General features: G+C 31.9%; 1 protein-coding gene and 1 long non-coding RNA gene across 13 annotated transcripts; both read right to left on the bottom strand.

Moving 5' to 3' along the window:
- Positions 1-642: 642 nt before the first annotated feature.
- LOC109818160 (BRISC complex subunit Abro1-like protein) lies at positions 643-6,971 on the bottom strand. Of its 11 annotated transcripts, XR_014432128.1 has the most exons (5): positions 5,959-6,968; positions 3,195-3,292; positions 2,279-2,377; positions 1,880-2,040; positions 643-1,082 (listed from the first exon to the last, which is right to left on the bottom strand). XR_014432128.1 is itself a non-coding variant. In XM_083070340.1 (3 exons), exons 1-2 carry the CDS (start codon positions 6,838-6,840, stop codon positions 3,236-3,238), a joined length of 939 nt encoding a protein of 312 aa, XP_082926466.1. In that variant the 5' UTR covers positions 6,841-6,967; the 3' UTR covers positions 643-1,082; positions 3,195-3,235. The 11 variants fall into 11 exon arrangements, 2 of the variants coding, with proteins under 2 accessions (XP_082926466.1, XP_082926467.1); XR_014432133.1 differs by lacking the exon at positions 1,880-2,040 and having other exon boundaries at positions 5,942-6,971; XR_014432132.1 differs by lacking the exon at positions 2,279-2,377 and having other exon boundaries at positions 5,942-6,971.
- Positions 6,972-18,178: 11,207 nt separating this feature from the next.
- On the bottom strand, positions 18,179-20,060 carry LOC114914967 (uncharacterized). Of its 2 annotated transcripts, none has more exons than XR_003802808.2 (2): positions 18,778-20,060; positions 18,179-18,685 (listed from the first exon to the last, which is right to left on the bottom strand). It is a non-coding gene; the product is annotated as an uncharacterized LOC114914967 (long non-coding RNA). The 2 variants fall into 2 exon arrangements; XR_003802809.2 differs by having other exon boundaries at positions 19,667-20,060.
- Between the last annotated feature and the right edge of the window lie 711 nt (positions 20,061-20,771).

The following is a 20,771-nucleotide window of genomic DNA, read 5'->3' as shown; positions in this document are numbered from 1 at the left end:
TAGCGATGATACTTCTTTGATACTATCTTAGTATCTCTGAATTAATATAAAAGTATAAAATACTTAAATTTTTTAAGCTAAAACATAAACAAATTCTCATAATCTTAATTTAAAAATATTTTTTTAGATAATTATGAGAATTGTACCTACAATAAATCTAATTAAGGGTATGTTAGGAAATATGATATATATCTTATATAAAATCGTAAAAATTAATTACATTTAATAAAAAAAACTATTTTTACTTATTCAACCAATTTTTTTAATGTGTGAAATTTATTTTTTATTTTTTCTTATATACATGTTCAGATAAAACATATGATTACATTAGAAGCGCTCAAAAGACCATGCTGGTAGAAAATTAATGTAAAAACTTCACATTCTTTTGAAATGGAAAAATTTTCTTCTATAATTAAGACCCTACACCTTACATAATTATTAATAGAGTCAATTATTTCTTAACAATTGATATAGACTAATTAACGTAGCAAACATTTTTCTGGGGAAAAAATTACCAGCCCACTAACTTATCGAAATTATTAACCAATAACTTAGCAAGCCCCAAACAGAATTTCTGCCCGTAAAGATGGTTTTCAAAGGTAGGCATTTCAGAAACATCTTATACCTTTGGAGTGGAACCAGTTAACGATACCGCAACTCATGCTGATTTCATTTCTCCCTTGTAAAGATGACCTTGTGAAAACGACATAGCAACAACTAAAGCTGAAAATACAATAAGAATAGAGTTGGCATATAATTACATGGAGCAAATATATGCCACAGGGTGGAGAGAAAAAAACATCAGATCGGTCTTGTATTGAAAAGGACCACATCATTCAACTACTCTGCACAATTACTACCTTCTTCAGCTTGAAGAGTCATCAAAAAAATAAAATACATCATCTACAATAGCTGGACTGCATACATCACAGGCCCACCAAAAGGTCCAAACAGGCAAACTCATTCTGCAAGTGACCACCAGAAGAAACTGTTGATGATTCAGATCAGCGTTCTCAGAAGAAACTGTTGATGATTCAGATCAGGCACAGAACGCTGAAAATGTCCGTTGCTAATCTTCTCTGCTGTGTCACACATAAAGCTTGTTAACATCGATGATTGACCATATGCCATAAGGCTAAGTGTGCATAGATGTTTTACATTTATTTTCTCTAGCCATGACATTAGTAAGTACATGAAGCTACTTGACATAAACAATCTAACCCATATACAATCATATGAGAAAAGGTTATTGTAGGACATGATTTTATGCTCATTATGGAAATCCTCGATGCTAACATACATTATACGATAGCCATGCTCTTTAGAATTTATCATCAACTTTTCATACAAGCCTGGTGAGCTATGCAATAAAATTACCCCCTTGTTTCATGTTGTTCTGGAGATCACTAGAAAAAGACCTCTAAAACTTGACACTCAGCCATGACATTAGTAAGTACATGAAGCTACTTGACATAAACAATCTAACCCATATGCCATCATATGAGAAAAGGTTATCGTAAGACATGATTTTATGCTCATTATGGAAATCCTCGATGCTAACATACATTATTCAATAGCCATGCTCTTTAGAATTTATCATCAACTTTTCATACAAGCCTGGTGAGCTATGCAATAAAATTACCCCCTTGTTTCATGTTGTTCTGGAGATCACTAGAAAAAGACCTCTAAAACTTGACACTCAGATGCCAAAGTAAAACACTGAATTATTCTCAATGTCAAAAGCATTATTTTTTGTTTCCAATAAATAAATAAATAACTCGTGTTTTACCAATATCATGTATTATCAGGTAAGTGTTCTCATATCTATTGATAGTAAAATCAAAAAGGGAGGAGAGAGATAATAATGAAAGAAAAGTACCCCTGTACTAAGTTTAAACCTGCGTTAGTGCACATCTACTGTTAAAGAATTAAACAGATTTCTTTCACAAAGGAACGCAAGAAGTTGCAAGGAAAAAGTCTCCAAATAGAAGGTTGTAACTTAAGTTTTATCAAGAATTTGGGACATGATCTTTCATAAATCTGCAACACAAATCACCACCAACACCCATGAAGCATGAACAGCATACAGATATATGGATGGTCCAAAATATAAGACATCAAGACATAGTACCATACACATATTTGATGTTTCCATGTGTGTGAAAATACATGAGCTTTGAATTGACGACAATGGTTTTTTAGAATTAGGAAAATCCAGATTCTCGAATTAGGATTCGACAATGCATCCTAAACTGAGAATCATGATTTAAATATTTACCTTTTCTCAAAATAATTTGCTACTCTTTGTCCACCTAGTGGGAAAAGGCTTAGTTGTTGTAACTTGCTAAGCTTTACATTTTTTTCTATGGCAATAGCCCTACAAAAACAGAAATCTAAGAGCCATTATTTTAATGTTGTAACTTGTAAGCACTTTGTTTCTTTACAAAAAAGACTTGCCTCCAACGAATACATGTATAACAAAAAACTGAAAGAAAAAAAAAAATCTCCTTTTATTATCATTTTTTCTATATTTTAACTAGTTACTTTATAAAAGTTAATTCTTTCTTTCACAAGCAAATCTTTGCAAGTTTTTTATAACATCCATGTACTTTTAAGATGCATGGCTTATTTTGATGCTAGTTGAGTCCGGAGCTAGTAAATTTTGAAAGTCTGTTTAGTTTGAGAAAATATTCACTTTTTGCTATCAATTATAACTGTATCACCTGGTTTCATTTGTTCTCTGTTTCTGAAGATTTGTAAGAGAAATAATGAAAATATTTTTCTATTATTTTCCTTATTTATTGCCCAAATCTTTACAAACATAAAACTAAATAAAACAAAGTGAGATTTTTGTAATTAAAAATGAAAAGAAAAAAAGGAAAACAAAACATTATTTTGAAAGTAAACAGGCCCTTAATTTTTTAAATGAACACTGGTTGAGCAGCACCCATGTATTATGATACAGCATCAAAAGAGTATCAGAGTCAAAAAGCTTGTTGGTGCTACATAGAATACATTGATGATTATAATTATAAGTCCTCCTGTCTCCCTTACAAGTCTAGTCGCTTGATGAGTTTAAGTCCAAACAACGTAAATAGTTATGTAAAAGAATAAAAGATGTAAACCACTTGGACAATATAATTTTTTCTGCTCTATTTTTACAACTAAACACAAAATTTGAAAATAAGACGTACCTGAACAAAAAAGAAGGGATCACCAGCGATGATAAAGATAATTATTCTGAGGCAGCAGATCTCAAAATTTTGTGTTTCAACTTCCTATTATGACTTTCCTGTTCAAAATTGTTAAAGAAAATTCAAAAACAAGTTAGCAACTGCACAAGGTTCTATAATTTTCTATCAAGCAGACAGGCACACAAAACAATCAAAATCATTATTTATCAACCCTCAAAACAGTTAAAGAAAGCAAACAAACTAAAATCCCTAATCTAAAATCCTTTTTACTCCATCCAGGTTTTCAGGCTATGCTGTAATCTGGTAAATATATAATTCATTAAGATGACGCTTAAATGTAAAGAATGATTGACCTTTGCATGTCAAATTGGCAAACATATAATGATGTAAAGCTAACGTGTAGGAACTAGGAAATAGAACGGTTAACTTAAACTATCAGGAAAAGAAACTGACAAGAAAGACAAAATGACAAGATTAAAATGGTAGAAAAGTATAAATAACTGACAAAAGACAACTAAATTGATGAAAAGGGATAAAATTGAACATAACAGAAAAGGAAATACAATTGACGAAAATGACCTGATAAAAAAGTGCATACAAGCAATCTATTAATAGTTAACATGGAAAGAAAAGTAATTTGACTAGAAAAATAATGTGGAGAGGAAAAAAATATCAAGAGATAAAAGAAATAGAAACTAATTAAAAGTAACCAAAACAAATACTTTGAAAAGAATGTGAAATAAAAGGCAAACAAACTGGTAGGAGAGAATGAAATTGGCAGAAAACTTATAAGTGAAAATAAAGGGTATGATAGAAGAAGTATGGAAAACTTGAGGTCAAAAATAAAGTGTAAAGCTTAAAGAAATATATAGATTATTGAACTTAAAAAAAAAATAAAAACCAACAAAAATTTGAAAAAAGAAAGAAAGAAAGAAGGTCAAAAGCATCAACCAAAAGAACAAACAATAAATTTAAATAGAAGGCAAGAAATGTGATTGAAAACTGAAAGGAAAGATAAATACAAGAAACATTGTTTGCTAGAAAGTTTTTACTTTACCAAGAATCTGGAGGTGGGAATGCTAGTTTCCCATGTTGGTTTGTTATTTTAAAAAAATACCATTTTTTTGGAAACATTGTTTCGTAGAAAAGTTATTTTACATAGGTTTTCCACAAAAATTTTCCCAAGGGAAGGTGGGCAACTAACATTCCAAGTTAATAAGAAACTTTTCATGCTGTAAAAATATCATGTTACGTTTATTTAACTTATTTAATACAGTAAAAACTCTTTGATTCCCAAGTAACAAATTTATAACTAATCAAACAAATTTTAAATGATTCCTAGAATTTGTAATTCTCATCAATCATGATTTTTGGACATGAAAAAAATTTCCATATAACAAACATCCCTAAAGGTAAGGAATTAAATAAATCATTACCAGGAATGTAAAGCACATGACATGTAAGAAAGAACTGTATATGTGCAAGTTAAATAAATGGACAGAAAATAAATTGCATATGACATGAAAGTAAATAGCAGGAAATATAAAAGGGATGGCAGGGTTTGGGGTAGGAATTTAGGTGTTCCTCCAAGCAACCCCAAGTTAATAATCCTAAATGCCATTTATAGACCTGGGGCTTATTTGGATAAGCTTATCTAGAAGCACTTCTAGGTTAGAAAAGTAGGAAGGAAAAAATCAAAATAAGCTTCTTCATAAGCTAAAATTAACTTATGCATGAGTTAAAAATAAGATTTTAGAGAAATTAATAGGAGAGAACTTCTACAGATTAGCTTATGCTGTTATGCATAAGCTAATTTTAGGTAATTGAGAAGCTTATTTCATTTTCCTTCCTATTTTACTCCCCTAGAAGTACTTTTGGAAAAGTTTACCCAATCAGACCCCTAATGTATAACTGTCTAGAATCCTCACAACTGATTACAGATTTGAAACAAACTGCAGAGTCAGAATTATCTGATGAATCCCCTTAATCCAAAGCTTTCGGTAACTGCAAGCCATTTCTTGTAACTACCTAGACATTCAAAGCTTTTGTGCAAGTATCATCACATTATTACTATGCCAACAATGCTTCTGCCAGTCATTATGATCTCTTATCAACAAAATTGACCAATTATTTCATTTGCGGGTAAATTTACTAGGCCCAACAGTCCAACACACTGCAAACCCAATAAACATACTAGACTCCAAAACTACAACAACTTCTGTCAACACTTAAAATTGCAGACAGTATCATAAATGATAAAACACAGCCACAACATCTCAGATATCCCATCACCCCATGACTGCAAACCGCATCAGCTGCACTTAACCCACATCAACCTCCCAATTCAAAACAAACCCGTTGACAACAACACATTCGAAAATAAAATCAATAGAACTTCTACTCAATTACCATCCCCATTCCCCACATTTAAACAACCACTACACTCTGATATATTGACCATCACGTTATCTTATACACAACCATTTCATTCAACATTAGCAACAACAAATACTACTACTACATTCTGACCGCAATCATCATGTTATATGATACATATTATTGCTCAACGTTAACAACAACTACTACTATCTTACAAGCATACCAAGGATATTTTTAAGCCTAAACAGCCCTGTCATCCGATTACAAATTTCCGTGTATGGTAAATTCGTTAACCTTTACGATAATTGCCTTTAAAAGTAACAGCAAAACAACAATCTCGGATTGCAAAAAAAAGAAAAAATCATTACTCGAGTAACAATGTCACCTGCTCAAGAACCTTGGCAGAACTCCTCTCCACCAAGGAGGTCAAATCCACGAGTTTAACAAGCATTTCCTGATACAACTCCTCCAAACCCTCGGTGTAACTTCTAGCATCAGACCCCATCATTCTGCCGAGCCTCCCCACGTCGAACCCTCGCGCACACTCGTCGAGCTCCCTCTGGTCCTTCGCGGCCCGCTTCATCCGGCCCAGCCGCTCGTCCTCGCCGCCGTCGCTCATCGGGGAGCCCCGGAGCGCGCAATCGAGCGGCGGGAGGCGCGAATTGGGGCTGAAGGCCCCGTAGTGGCCGCGGAAGGCGGGCCCAATGTTGACGACGTCGAGGGACCTGGGCTCGAAGCGCTGGGCCGCGGGGCGGAACTGGAAGGCGCGGTACTCGTGAGTGTGCACGTGCGAGGGCACGTGCTCGGAGGGAGGGGAAGCGAGGAGGAGGAAGATGCAAGGGGGGAAGAGGGAGGGTGGGTTGGGGGAGTGTGGGTTTTGGATTTGGGAGGAGAATTGGGAGAGAGAGGAGAGGGAGGAGGTCACCGAGAACTCGCGCATGGAGGGGCGGAGGGGGGAGCGGCGCCGCCCGGAGAACCACCCGAGGAGGGAGGAGTGCTGCTGATGGGGGCGGAGGGAGGCGGGGAGGACCGTGCCGGAGGAGTCGTGGAAGGAGGGGGAGGAGAGGAAGCCGGTGACGGTGGCGAGGAGGGTGGGGGTGGAGGAGGAGGAGGAGGAGGAAGAGTCGTCGGAGAGGGTTGGGGGGAGGTGGGTGACGTGGCCGTAGAGGAGGCCGTCGACGGCGGAGGGGGCGGAGGAGAAGCGCTCCATGAGGGAGGCTAATGTGGGGCCGGAAATCGCGATCTTCTGCAAGGGGGGATCGTCCATGGCGGCGCAGAGAGAGTGTTGCGTTGCGTTGCGATCTTCTGATACAGAGCGTGCGTTTGTTTGTTCACTCTGTTTAGTGTTTGTTTACTTTACGAGTAGAGTCTTTCAACGCGGATCCAAAACAAACCAGTTTAACTATACTATACAATCTTAAACGCATTAAAAATATCCATGAAGGTTGTATGTACAATAAAAAAAGTAAGCAACGTTATTTTTATTTTTCTTTGTATCTTTTTATTATTAATAAATTTTTTTCTGTAGTAAATGAAGTGGTGAAAAAATATAGACATAAAAATAATGTACAAGTTATTATATAAATTTAATAAATAAATAAATAAAAAGTTATACATGTAACATTATTCTTAAAAAATTACCTACCAATTTTAAAAAATTTGATCTTTCATACTTCAAAAATGTTTGTTTGTTACTATTAAAAACACATCCTAATTGATCATTTGTTCTAATAAAATTACATTTTCTTAATTGAATTATTTTTATGATATGTATGTGTCTAACTTTATTTTTCTTTAGAAAATATTAGGTTGAAACGTTTTCAATTGATTGTATAAAAAAAATTATTATTTTATATCATTTAAGAAGTAAAAGAAAATTTTAAATTCCTTTGAAATTCATTGTGAAAATATATTTACCAATTATTTTATACGCGATTGACATTCTTCATCAAATTCACTTCATTTGAGTAATTGATACACATTTCACTTCTTCAATTTATTATATTAAACTTCTTTAAAGAGAAATGTTAACAACATATTATTTAATACATTTTTTAAAAAAATAATAATTTTTATTAAAAATTCCAAAATTTTGTAGATCTTATATTTTATTTAATGAATCTCATTCTTGATTTTGTGATTTTTAATAAATTTTAACTAATGAGAGAATTTGTTAAAAAAAAATATGTTAGAGGGTATGTTATTAACATTTTTCTCCCTTTTTTTTTAGACAATACTCCACATGGTTCTAAATCTGTGACAAGAAAAAAAAAACCAATTCATGCTAATTAAGAAAGGTTGTTTACATTGCTTCAAAAAAAGAAAGGTTGTTTACATTATTTAATTTTCAACCTCTTCCAAAAAAAATAACTTTTTTTCTAAATTATCATTCTTTAAAACTTGATATCAAGAATAAAAAGAGATATTAAAAATACAATCTCAAATAAATAAATGGTATTTTAGAGATGAAAATATTAAATACAGTGAAATTTACTTTCATTTGAGATTAATAAATATGAGATTTTTTTTTTACTTATACTCATAATACACATAATTTATTTATTTTTGTTATTTTTTTTACTTATATCAATATTTAAAAACATTATTAAGGGAACAATTGAAGGAAAAAAATGTTTATTAAGTACAGGTAAAATTGAGGAAAAAAATATTAATTAAACTGTGAAATCCTAAAATATCAATTGTTTTTGGAAGAAAAAAAAAGGTTAAAATGATTAAGGATTTGGGATGAATGGAACAATACCGAATACAAAAGACCCAAAAAAAATTAAATACATATATTGCAATTAAAAACTTGTCATGTTTCATTGTTTCTTCTTTAGTTTTACTACATTGGCTTGCAAAAATTGTGTCTCGCAATTAAATAAGGCGAGCGAAACATTTTGAGATATCATTAAATATATATGTAACAATAACTTTTATCAAGAGCAAAGTTAATTAATGTTATGACAACATAAAAAAAAAAATGGCAACATTATGATAACACCAAAGAGAATATATACTCCCATAATTAGGAAGAGAATATTCACTTTATATACTCTCGTAATTTTTGACAAAATTTAGTTATTGATTTTGATGATGGATACTTGTGACAATGTACATATATACTTTCATTACACATCATCAATAAATTCAATTTATATTTAATTAAGAAATTTGTAAAAAGACTTTTTTTTCATAAAACTTGAAAGCCTTATATTTAATTAGAACCTTCTTCATTTATTTTTGTTTGCATACAAATAATTCTCTCTTTTATTTTATATGCATCTTATATTCTTACTTATAATGGGATTAATTTACATTAATTAAAAATTATTATTAATCAATTTACAAGTTATACATTGCTCAATAATAACAAGTATAAAATGTCTCATACATCAATAACAATAAATACATTGAAGTCATAAAATACAACATGCGGTTGAATAAAGACCATCAAATCTTATCATTACATATATACAAACTAACATAAAGAACATAAGTATTCCACAGAATACAACAATGACTAATAAATGTAAAATATTGAGGTCCTATACAACCATATCAAATAAATAAATAATAAAGAACTCAAGGTTGAAAGTAGTCACCTTCGTACAATATACCCAATAATGTTATATCTCAATCTCTAAACACCTAAGTTGATCTCTTTGAAGGGTCTTTATTAATTTCTTCATCAATAATAGCCCTCCAGCTTGTATCATCGTCAAACTGTTAAATACCTTAAAAAGTTAGTCGATTACAATTCATCACCCTCTGAAAAATAAATTTATTGAGCGAGTTTATTCTATTCATGACAATGTTACACATAAAAAGAACTTGAAAGTTTCACAACAATCTTGTATAACACCACATTATGGTTTTTTAGCATTGTCACTTAAAAGTACTAGTGCACATCCTAATGTATATAGCAGAAACCTCGTCAATTGGGCTCACCACACCACTGAAACCTAGTGGTCTTATAAGTTTCTTTATGGATGATGTTAGGGAGCACATATTCTACCCTTGTACTTGGTGTAGACACTCTCACCAATCATGATATGTCTCACATTTGTTGGGATTTGCTAAGTCGACATACGTGAATTCTCCAACTATGTTGAGCCTCCACAACCTGGTGCCTTACTATTCCCAAGGACTCGAAGCCATCGATCGAGCATACCTCGGGTACCTTCTATGGTCATCCACATCCTTCTTTCAAGGACATCGTCACACATGATATTCTTTCAAAACCCGCACAAAATTGTATTCTCCAAAGGTACATACGCACAACTAGAGGTCATGCAAACACGAGTAAAAACCCACAACTTCGTCTCCCAAAATCAATAAATCAAATTATATAACTTCAATATGTGACTATAACATACATGCCTCTTAGCCCCACCCATAATTCTTATCTCTCCCATTGGGGTTTGTACATGAATATGCTTGCATAGTCGCTTCTTTCTTTTCCATAATAACACGTCAAGTGCAGTACGAACAAACTACATTGTCCATTGTACTTTTTGAATAAAGGTGAATGAAATTTTCTATTCTTTTCTCTTAACATCACATCCACGATAATGCATAATCATTCATGACAATCAATCAAATATTTATACTAATGCATATCAACAATTCATTGCAAGTCTCCATCATGAAGCACCCTTCCAACCATTTAACTTAGAATTTCGTATTACTTTTTATGAAGTCCTCACCCTCACAACTTTAACTACTTACAATTTTCTTTCATTAAATTTCTATAAATTCATAAGTTTTATATCATAGTTCCATTAGTTTTAATGCTAACATATAAGTATTTTATGGAGTCCTAAACACAAATTATTTATGTCACTCATTAACACACTTTCAAGTTCCCAACACACAAATTGTCTAAGGATCACATTCCTCCTAGTCTCTAATTCAATCAATAACAAATCAAGGTTCAAACTTGCTAATTAAATGGAATTAAATCATGAAAATTGAACAAATCATAATAACATCTATAGGTCTTCCTCTAGGTTATAATAAATCAATCATGTGCTCCAAATAATCAAATAATGTTCCGAAGGTAATTAAGCCAATTAAATTTCATAATTTTACACATACAGATTTATATGCATAAAAATTATTAGACACACTAAATCAACTTTAAAACATATAAAACTTTTCAAGGATACTTAAACAAATTGTCTAGAGGACTATTTTTGAGATAACCAAAATTCAACTCTTAAGTATTATTTTTGAATTAAATATCTCTAGTGGACTATTTTTGTAAAATAGGAATTGATATTTTTTTTTGAGATATTTAACAAAGGTCTTATCCAACATCATTGTGTACACATGATTTTTCTCATTATTTATGATGAACTAAAAATACTATTTTTACAATTATTTATCATCGTTGGTAGAAAATAAAGCTTACATCATAAATTCATAAATTATATCAAATTATAATAATTTAAGAAAATTCCATGGTATTTCTAATATGTCTTCATGAGTCATATATTTTTTCCGGTATTTATTTCATGCATGAATTATATTTCATAAATAAAAACTTAACAAGATATTTATGAAATTCCAATAGAAAATCAAAATTAAATACTTTTAGGGCTTATAAATTTTTACAAAAATTTTAAGACATAAAAAGTGATATGCAGAAGATTTCTATTACACCATTTTCTCCTAGTATCATATTTAATAGAATAAAAATAGCACCAGGGTCGACAAAACAAATAAATCACCCATTAAAATAAGTAAACATGCTCAAAAAAATTCCAAAACCTTTTTTTAATGATTCTAGAGGCATGATTGCACATGAATATGGTCTCACTTCACCAAGAAGAAGCCATGAAAATTTCTACAAATTTAAATTACAATAACAATATATTGAGAATAATTTCTCAACCACTCAAGACATACAAGAGATAAAAGAAAACTCTTTTATACCTTTTAGAGTAAGGATCAAAGTTCTCCAAATGCTACAAAAATAATGTCTTCTTGAAGCCCACAAGCTCCTCATCAGCATACTTGAACTATAATAAGAAAAAAGATCTTTAAGTGATCTAGGTTTTAGAGAAAAGGTTAAGGATTTTGGGAGAGATGAGAGGAAGTGAGAGCTTCTCTCTCTTAGGGCTGATGGATGCACTAGAAATGAGGGTGGAAGGGCTTCATTATCTATTTATACCCAAGGCAACACACTCACACAATTAAATTTCTTAATTAAGGTTAGGTTTAGTCTAGTTTTAGACATTGATTATAGTGTAACTTAGCTTTAAAATTAATCTTTAATGAGTTAAATCCATAATTAGTTTAATCAAATATTTAATTAACTTAATTTAAGTATTATTAAGTCCCATAAATATTAATCTCTTTTAAGCTTACTTAATTTAGTTCTTAAAATTTACTAGCATAGCATTAATGAGTTTACTAAATCCACTCATTTGACTCTTATTGACTTTCCAATCTAATTTTGACTCTGTATCTAGACTGTTAAATAAATCAAATTTGATATTAGTTCAAGTTTATTTTTATAATTAAGTTAATTCTTATTTATACTAATTGGTCTTTAATAAGTGTTATGATTGAGGGTCGTCCTTGAAGACCATAGGACCAAGGTCGACTATGATTAGGAGGTAAAGGAAGTTACTAGAGAGGATGATGTGATTCATGAGCATAGAATATGCATTCTCCTAGTTTCCTAGTCTCCCATTGTATATATTGTATAGGATATTTTTCTACCTTGTATTTTGGGTCAAGTAGTATATGAATTTTTTCCTTTTATAATTTTTCTTTAAGGGTGTAATTAGTAGTTTAGGGGAGGTGTAACTAGCTTAAGCCATAGACTTATTTGGGCTTGGATGACCCAAACTTTTTTGTAGGCCCATAAGTTTGGACGTCCACTTGCTTAGGCAAGTGGTTTGAATGTCCATACCTGGCCAAATTAACCATCTAAGTTGTTAAATAAATCATATGACTTTGATAGTGACATCTCAATAAACTTGTTAAAAGTAATCATTAGTTAGTTAGTTGTCATGATTAGATTAGGTAATAGGTAGTTAGAGTTAACTTAAGCTAACCTAGGTTAATTTTATACTAGGATTAACTTAGCTCACTCCATAAGTTTCTAGAGAGTTAACTAGGGTTGGTTAGCTTAAGTACAAGATAGGTAATCATGATTATACTTTACTATAGTTAGTCTAACTTGCACCACAAGCCAACCAACTCCTATATATAGGTTTTCCTTGTAATGGATGAAACTTACTGAGTTTATACATGAATTGGATGAATTTTCTATAATTCTCTCTCTCAAAGCTTGTTTCTCTCCTTGAAACTTGATCCTTTTCTTTTATCCTCTCTTGAGTGTGGTGAGAATTGGAGGGACTTATCACTCACGTAAGTTTGACATCACCAAAGGAGGTTTTACTCTTCCATGTATGTTTGAAGATGACTTCTAATTAACACCTTAGGAAGCCATTGAAGAAGCTAGAAGGAGACCAAGAAAAGAAACATTCATTCAAGAAGCTTGCGGAGGAGGAACTACATCAATCTAATCTCTCCTTGGAGTTTCCATCATGTTACTAGTTAACCTCTTTGCATTGATTTAGTGCTTACTTTAATGCAAATAGCTAGATTATTAATTAATTAGTTCTAAGACTTCGTGATTAATTAATCTATCACTTATGTATCTTGATTTTAATCTCTAATAAGTGTTATGTCTTAAATAACTTCTACTTAACTTCTAAAACTCTTCCTTAATGTACAATAGTTGAATTAAATCTATATTAACTTAACCAAGGATTGAAAATTTTATTTATTTTAGTCTAGTTTCTTATTATTTATGGGTCTAGACACGTTAATTTATTCCTTTAATTTTTATTTAAATAATAATAATTTAATATATTTTCATTAGTAAAATTTTGAAATATTATAACACTTCGTATTTATATCATGATTAAAAAAACTTATTTTTTATTCTATAAGAATTATCAAAACAAAATTTTAACCACAAAGAAATTATTTTGTAAACACTTTTTTAATTATAGTGCAAGACACGTAATAATAATAATAATAATAATAATAATAATAATAATAATAATAATAATAATAATAATAAATTTTTTAATCTACCTTCATACAAGGATTGATTTATTATATATATATATATATATATATATAATTTTTTTGGTTAAATTTATAATAATTTTACTCATGTATATTATATTAAAGTTAGAGAAATAATAATAATAATATTAATTGGCCATTAATCTTTTGATGTAATAATATTTTTTTTTTATTATTATGCAAAGCACATATAATTTTTTTTACACCAACGCATTTTTTTTGTCACAGCTTGGCACCAACACATATAATTACATTTTATTACTTCTAATTTCTAATTTTTATTATAACACCTGAATAACTAATTCTTCGTGATAAACGTAAAAATAGCTTCTTCTTTTTTTACTGACATCAATAATATGTCTTAAATTTTTGTTTTTATTTAAATTACTCCTAAATTGATGAAACATTTATTATATATTTTCAAAGCTTTTACATTTAAAGAACAAAAATAGAAAATCATTTGTATTTTAAGAGGTATACATTAAATGAATTATCTTATTTGTTAATTAAACTCATAAATGCATTTAATAAGAGTTTTTTGGTAAAGTAAAAATTAATATTAAAGACATATTCCCTCTGGTCATTATTATAAGGTATTTTTAATCAAATAACACAAATTAATATAAATAATTATGTTAGTTAATTTTATCAGATTTATAGAACAAAATTTTCATGTACCAATTTTACCTTTCTTATTTATTATTAATTTTTTATAAAAGATGTAACGATATTAGTAATAAACTCGGTAAATGAGATTGAGAGTGTTTAAGAGGTGAGAGAGAATATTTATTTCTCAAATTCTCTTATCCAACAACAAAAACATATTACATTCTCATAATCTTTAATAGAGATAAAAGATGAAAAAAATAAAGTTAATGCTTCATAGAAATATTAAAGTATCTTATTAAAAGGACTACCATTTCTTTCTAAATTGTATTTATAATAAGGGATTGGAGGGAGTAATAATTTTGAAAAGACTATCAAACTAGTACACTACACATAAACACAAATGATAAATGAAGTAACAATTACATATTAGTATATATTAACTACCAGCAAGTAATTGGTTTAAAGTGAAATTGTACTCGATTTCCTCCTCAAGTAAGGTTTTTGGTTTAAGTCTTGTGGATGAAAAAAAAATAATTGAGAGAAATAACTCTACTAAAGATGATCAATTATTAGGTTTTCCAACATAAATTAATCATTAACAAAATTAGTAAATACTTCATACCAATAAGATAAGTATAAAAAAAATAACATATTAATATCTTTAGTTAATTTTATATTATTTTTAAGTATAATATAAATAAATATATCATACTACTTTTGTTCCTAATTATAAGTAATGTAGGACAAATCATCAAAATAAAAAAAAAAATTACATTGGTTGTTTTTAATTAATTGTATTGTAAATTTCAATTTTATTCTAAAGATACCATTTATTTTAAGTGGTTGTTATATTTAATATTAATAATAAATGAATGCAATGAAATAGAATTAACAATTAATTAAGAGTATAAACAAATTTACCTTAAATAACTTTAGAAATTCTTATAATTAAAACGAAAGAAAAAAACCTAATTTGTTACTTTTGAACCAATAATAATAATAATTAAGAATTGCAGTACATGAAATCAAATCCTCATTAATAACACATTAAAATCCATTATATTTTCTCCTATGCTAATAATAAATGTACATTTAGAGCTCACTTTCTATTAAATATCTCGCTTGCAATTTATTAAATAAAAAATAACATTAAAAAATGGTCCAAAATGTCGTTATTTTAATCTTAAGTTACGTGGACAAATATAAAATATAAAATTCAAACAAATTTCAGATTAAAAATTAGTATAAGATAAATTAATAAAAAGATTAATTCAAAAAAAATTAATGAAAAGACCAATTTTCATAACAAATTTTGTTTATATAAAAGTGTTACAGAATTACAAAAATTAAAAATAAAAGATTGTAATAATACTATAAAAACGTTAAAATAAAAGAAGAAATAATAAACAATACAATTGAAGAAATAATTTATACTATAAATTCAAAAAATTAAAATCCATGAAAAATAAAAATATAACGACCCGACTAGTCACTACACACTGCTCCACAAATCAGCGCCACACAGAAGAAACAAGTATATATATATAAACATCTAAAACATATACACAAGGTCCAAGTTTGGGGCTTAAACAAGACAGAACTACAAAATACAGCCCAAAGTAGCTATAACTAGTAGTTAAGACATCAAAACATCAAAAGAGTCAGCTCTATCTGCCAGCTGCAGACCTGCCTCAATCACCCACCTAACCCTGCTTTGCTCCCATACAACGTATGATCATTGCAGTCCAAACATATCCAAACAACAAAGGGTAAGCTAGTGAAAAGAATCAACATATAAAACATATATAAGAAATATGAACAACCACAGCTATCAGCACAACATCAGCATACATCTCATCAACTATACAACACAAACAACAATAAGTACATAAAATGCGTCGCACACATATCAGCTCGGAGATCTCCTACAATAGCTCAGCCTTACGGCCTACAACAGCTCAGCCTTACGGCCTACAACAGCTCAGCCTTACAGCCTACAACAACTCAGCCTTACAGCCTACAACAGCTCAGTCTTACGGCCTACAACAGCTCAGTCTTGCGGCCTACAACAATTTATATCAGCATACAGCACGACATAACTTAACAACATACAACACAGCACATCTTATCAGCATACAACACAGCAATATTATAATTCAGCATCATCAATATTCATCAATAACAGCTCAGTTCAGCACAGAACAACATATAAAGAAATAGCATATACGCGCCCGGCGCACTCATGGTCGCGCCCGGCGTGGCACAACTAGAGAGTACCAGGGAGCCAGCACGCCCGGCGCAATTCCTATTGCGCCCGGCGAGAGGGGAGGCAAAGACCTCACAAGGTCTCATAAGCTCGGCGTGCTCATCTCGCGCTCGGCACAAGAAAGCAGAGACCTCCCCCAGGGTCTCACGCCCGGTGCAATATAAATTGCGCCCGACGCCACTTCTGGCAGAGACTCCTAAGGAGTCTCCACGCTCGGCGTGACAAAGTCTCGCCCGGCGCCAAACCAGAACCCCAAAACATATGTCACTCATTGATATTGCGCCCAACGCTGTCCCACCACGCTCGGCGTAGGCCATCTAGAGGCTCACATTCTCAAGCTCGCCTGGCGCACACATCCTTGCGCCCGGTGGCTTGCCAAAATGGAGCCCTCTGGTGGTCACGCGCTCGGCGCGAAGAACTATCCGGCGTGATACTCAGCAGCAATCCTCAAACTTTCGAAAATCTCTTCAAAACCTGCAAAATGAACCAGAAAACCAACATGCAATCCATCCAAAAGTCTCCATTTTCATCAAACATCACGAAAAAATACCTCATTTTCAGCATGCAACCAACAAACAATCAAAACCCCAAATTTTCACCCAACCCCAAAAAACCCGAAAACGAATTTCTTCCATCTCAACCCAAAATCATCAAACCATCAGCCCACAAACGAGATTATGAACTCATTTCCAACCAGACACAGCCAAAAACTAGCTTCTCTTACCTCGGTGAAGAAATCCGAGCTCCGGGAAGGAGACAAACTTGAACGGGGGAGAAAGATGAACGGAGAGATGCACTACTAGAATTTTTTCTATTACCTAAGGATTTTCCTAGGAATTTTTCATTAAAATTTGTAGGAAATAAGTTTTCTGCAAATTTTTCTACAAATTTATTTTCGCAGCTAATAGCTTCGTGGATAATTGTTTCTTGCCAATTTTAAAATTCGTAAAAAAAATTCTTATGACTTTTGCTATAAAAAAAATCTATAGAAAACTTTCTTGCAAAAAAAAATGGCAGCAAACTTTCTTGTGGAAAAAAAAATTCTTAGAAAATTTGCAAAAATTATTCTACAAATTTTAAAATCCACAAAATTTTTGCAAGAAATTTTCCACGAAATTTAAAATTTGCAAGTCAATTTCTTGTAAAATTAAAATCTCCCAAGTAAATTTTCTGCAAAATTAAAATTTTGTAGGTAAATTTTCTGCAAAATTTCAAATTCGCAAGTAAATTTCCTAAGAAAAATCGCAGGTAATTTTTTATAATTTTTTTTTAATATTATGATGCCATGCAAGTTCACAATTCTTATAACTTTCACGTATAACGCAAAGTCCATAGACGCTATCCATGTCAGTCAGGCATATTCAGGCATATTCAGAAGGGTATGAACCACAATTAATGAAGGCATAATTAGAGACCAAGAAATCCTCTTCACCTAGCGAAATATATTATATAAAATACAATGATCTACTTGAATAAACTACATATCAAACGTAGTAACTTAGGAGACGCCATATGGAAGAGAAAGCATAAAGATTAGCTACTTCAGTTAAAAATAAGAAAGCTTGCTACATAATCAATAAACATCAAATGCAAAATAAAAACTTCATAACGGTAATACACATGAAAGCCCCACTAAACTATTATACAAAGAATGAGGTACAAAAACATGTATGGTCAATAAAAGAAAAAGAAAAATACCCTGCTCGTACAATTTCTCCCTGGCAAGGGTTGCGTTACGCCTGTTACCTCAGTATTGTAGGAATCCAGTACTCTTTGCATACACGTAATAATACGTTTAATTACATAATGAGTGGAATTACACAATCAAACAAAGGAATAATACATACAACGGCTACAGAAGAAGCAAAGGCCAAAGTTGTAGCACTAGCACCCAACCAATGATTCGATCGCATCAAATTATTCTACTCAGATGATGACCAGCTTGCTCTATTGCTTTCAACATAAAACAACTAGGCCAAAACACATCCAAATATAAAAACCACTCTAAATGATATGATGCAAGGAATCACCCATGACTCACTCCAGAAAGTGCTTTTCCAGGCTAAGCCATACCTTATGTAGACAATTGGAACCTGTCACTAGGCTTTTTTCTTCTCCATCCCTGATATTTCCATATTATGAACATTTTAGCATCAAAAAGATATTAACATGTACGAAAAATAGGGGGCAAAAACTTTGCAGAGGTAAACTTACAAAGGCAGCGTAATACACAAAAGTCAATCCAGCCAAAACAACAAATGCAATTTTGGTCACAATTGCAGCTGCCATGGCTGCACCGCACTGTTATATTGCACTATTGATAATTGTGCTTGATGTATGGCCCGTTTTATACACTAGAGTCTGTTTACTGTCTATGAATTATGTTAAAATTATTGGATGGATTTTAAGTTCACGCATGCCACAATTATAACAAACTAACCAGACTAAAATTTCGGTGCTACTGCTCTCTTAGGATAGAACAAAAAGGATTGCCAATTTAAACAATAATAAAATGGCATATTCCTCTCTCTCTCTCTCTCCCTCTCACACACACTCACAAAAACTCTCTCTCTTTCACAAACACAAAATAGATATCATACATTTCTTAAATGTTGTCTCTATATCAGAAAGTGAGTTAAAAATGGTTAGATGAAACAAAAAATTAGTCAGTACACAGAACAAGGAGCCACAGAATGTCTAAAATTTTTCCTAATTTTGATATACAACTAAAGATGAAGAAAAAATTGTCAAATTCTATATACCCAATAAATCTACAACCTTCATTAATTGAAACAAACCTGTCATAAAACATCACCACATATTCTAATAGATCATGTTAAACATTACACAAAGTAGTGAGTAATATGTATAGATCATATATATATGTGTTTCAATATTCTACAATCTCCAAATCCAACACCATAGGACTGATATTTTGTAATTTACCGAATACTGACCCAAGGAATGTGGTAGAATAAACTTCAACTATCAATCATCCAAAACAATGCAATTATGCAAGTGAAACACAACATATATTCTCCATACGTAAATAAAAACTCTAGCATTAGAGTAAAGAGCCTCAGCACACTTAAAAGAAACTTACAACAGGAGGATAAGTAAACAGAATGGCATTTTTCTCCTTAGTGTATATGATCAGCTGCAACAGCCCATTGAAGATCACGTACGTGCGAAAGAATTAAGGATCAAACAACACTGAAGCAGAATGAATAAAAATTTTAAACATCAGCAGCAACATTTTCCCTTTTCACACAAACACCAGATCCATTTAACTACGAACCTTGATAACATTCACTCGAATAATTCATGCATCCTAATCCCCTTATAAAAAACTTAAACCCTAATTCCCCTCCTTTTCCCCCCAAAAAACAAAACAGCAGTTTCTATTTCCAAATAGGCTTAATTGTAGATGTATCCACATCCAATTACCTCATGCAAACCAAAATTGAAACAAGCAAAGAAAGGACAATGTAATGAAAGGATATTCTCACCGGCCGGTGCCCCTGCCGGTTCGTGTACTTGAACCTGGCGGTGTCACCGGAGATTCTCACCGGCGGGAGAGAGTCCTCGTCGGGCTCCGGCGTCATGTTCTGGTCGAGCCAGACGACGCCGCGCATCTCCCTAGGTCTGTACTAGAGCTTGATGTAGTTCTTGCGCTGGTTCCAGAGCTTGGCGGAGGCGGCGATGCCGAAGACGACGTGGCGGAGGGCGGTGCGGTCCTCGGGGTTGGTTTGGCGGGACTGGCGGCGGAGGAGGGCGGAGGCGGAGGCGGAGGCATTGACGGAGAAGGTGTGAGTGGCGAAGGGAAGGTGGTTGCAGGCGCGTGAGGTGGAGACGAGCTTGATCGTGTAGACTACGTAGGTGACGGAAACGAAGAGGATGAGAGAAATAGTGTTGCGGAGGTGAATGCAATCAGTACAAGAAGACGAAAATGTGTTTACGTTTACGAGGAGTTTTTAAATTAATAAAAATAATCATAAATAAAAAAATTGGCAGGAAATACTACTCACAAAAAAAAAACAAATTACTTGCAAATTTATATTTAAAACAAAATTTGTAGGAAAATAAAAAAATTCCTGCAAATTTTTTTAGAAATTTTTATTTGTAACAAAAAATTCATATAATTAATATTTTAATAGTAAAATTTGCAAGAATTTCCTGTGATTTTAAAATTATAAAAACATTTGCAA

The sequence above is a fragment of the Cajanus cajan genome, chromosome 3 (genome assembly GCF_000230855.2).
Source record: "Cajanus cajan strain Asha chromosome 3, NIPB_CcT2T_4, whole genome shotgun sequence".
Classification (NCBI taxonomy): Eukaryota; Viridiplantae; Streptophyta; class Magnoliopsida; order Fabales; family Fabaceae; genus Cajanus; species Cajanus cajan.
Note: the sequence above shows the minus strand (reverse complement) of the source record. Positions and strands in the feature narration are given on the sequence as shown.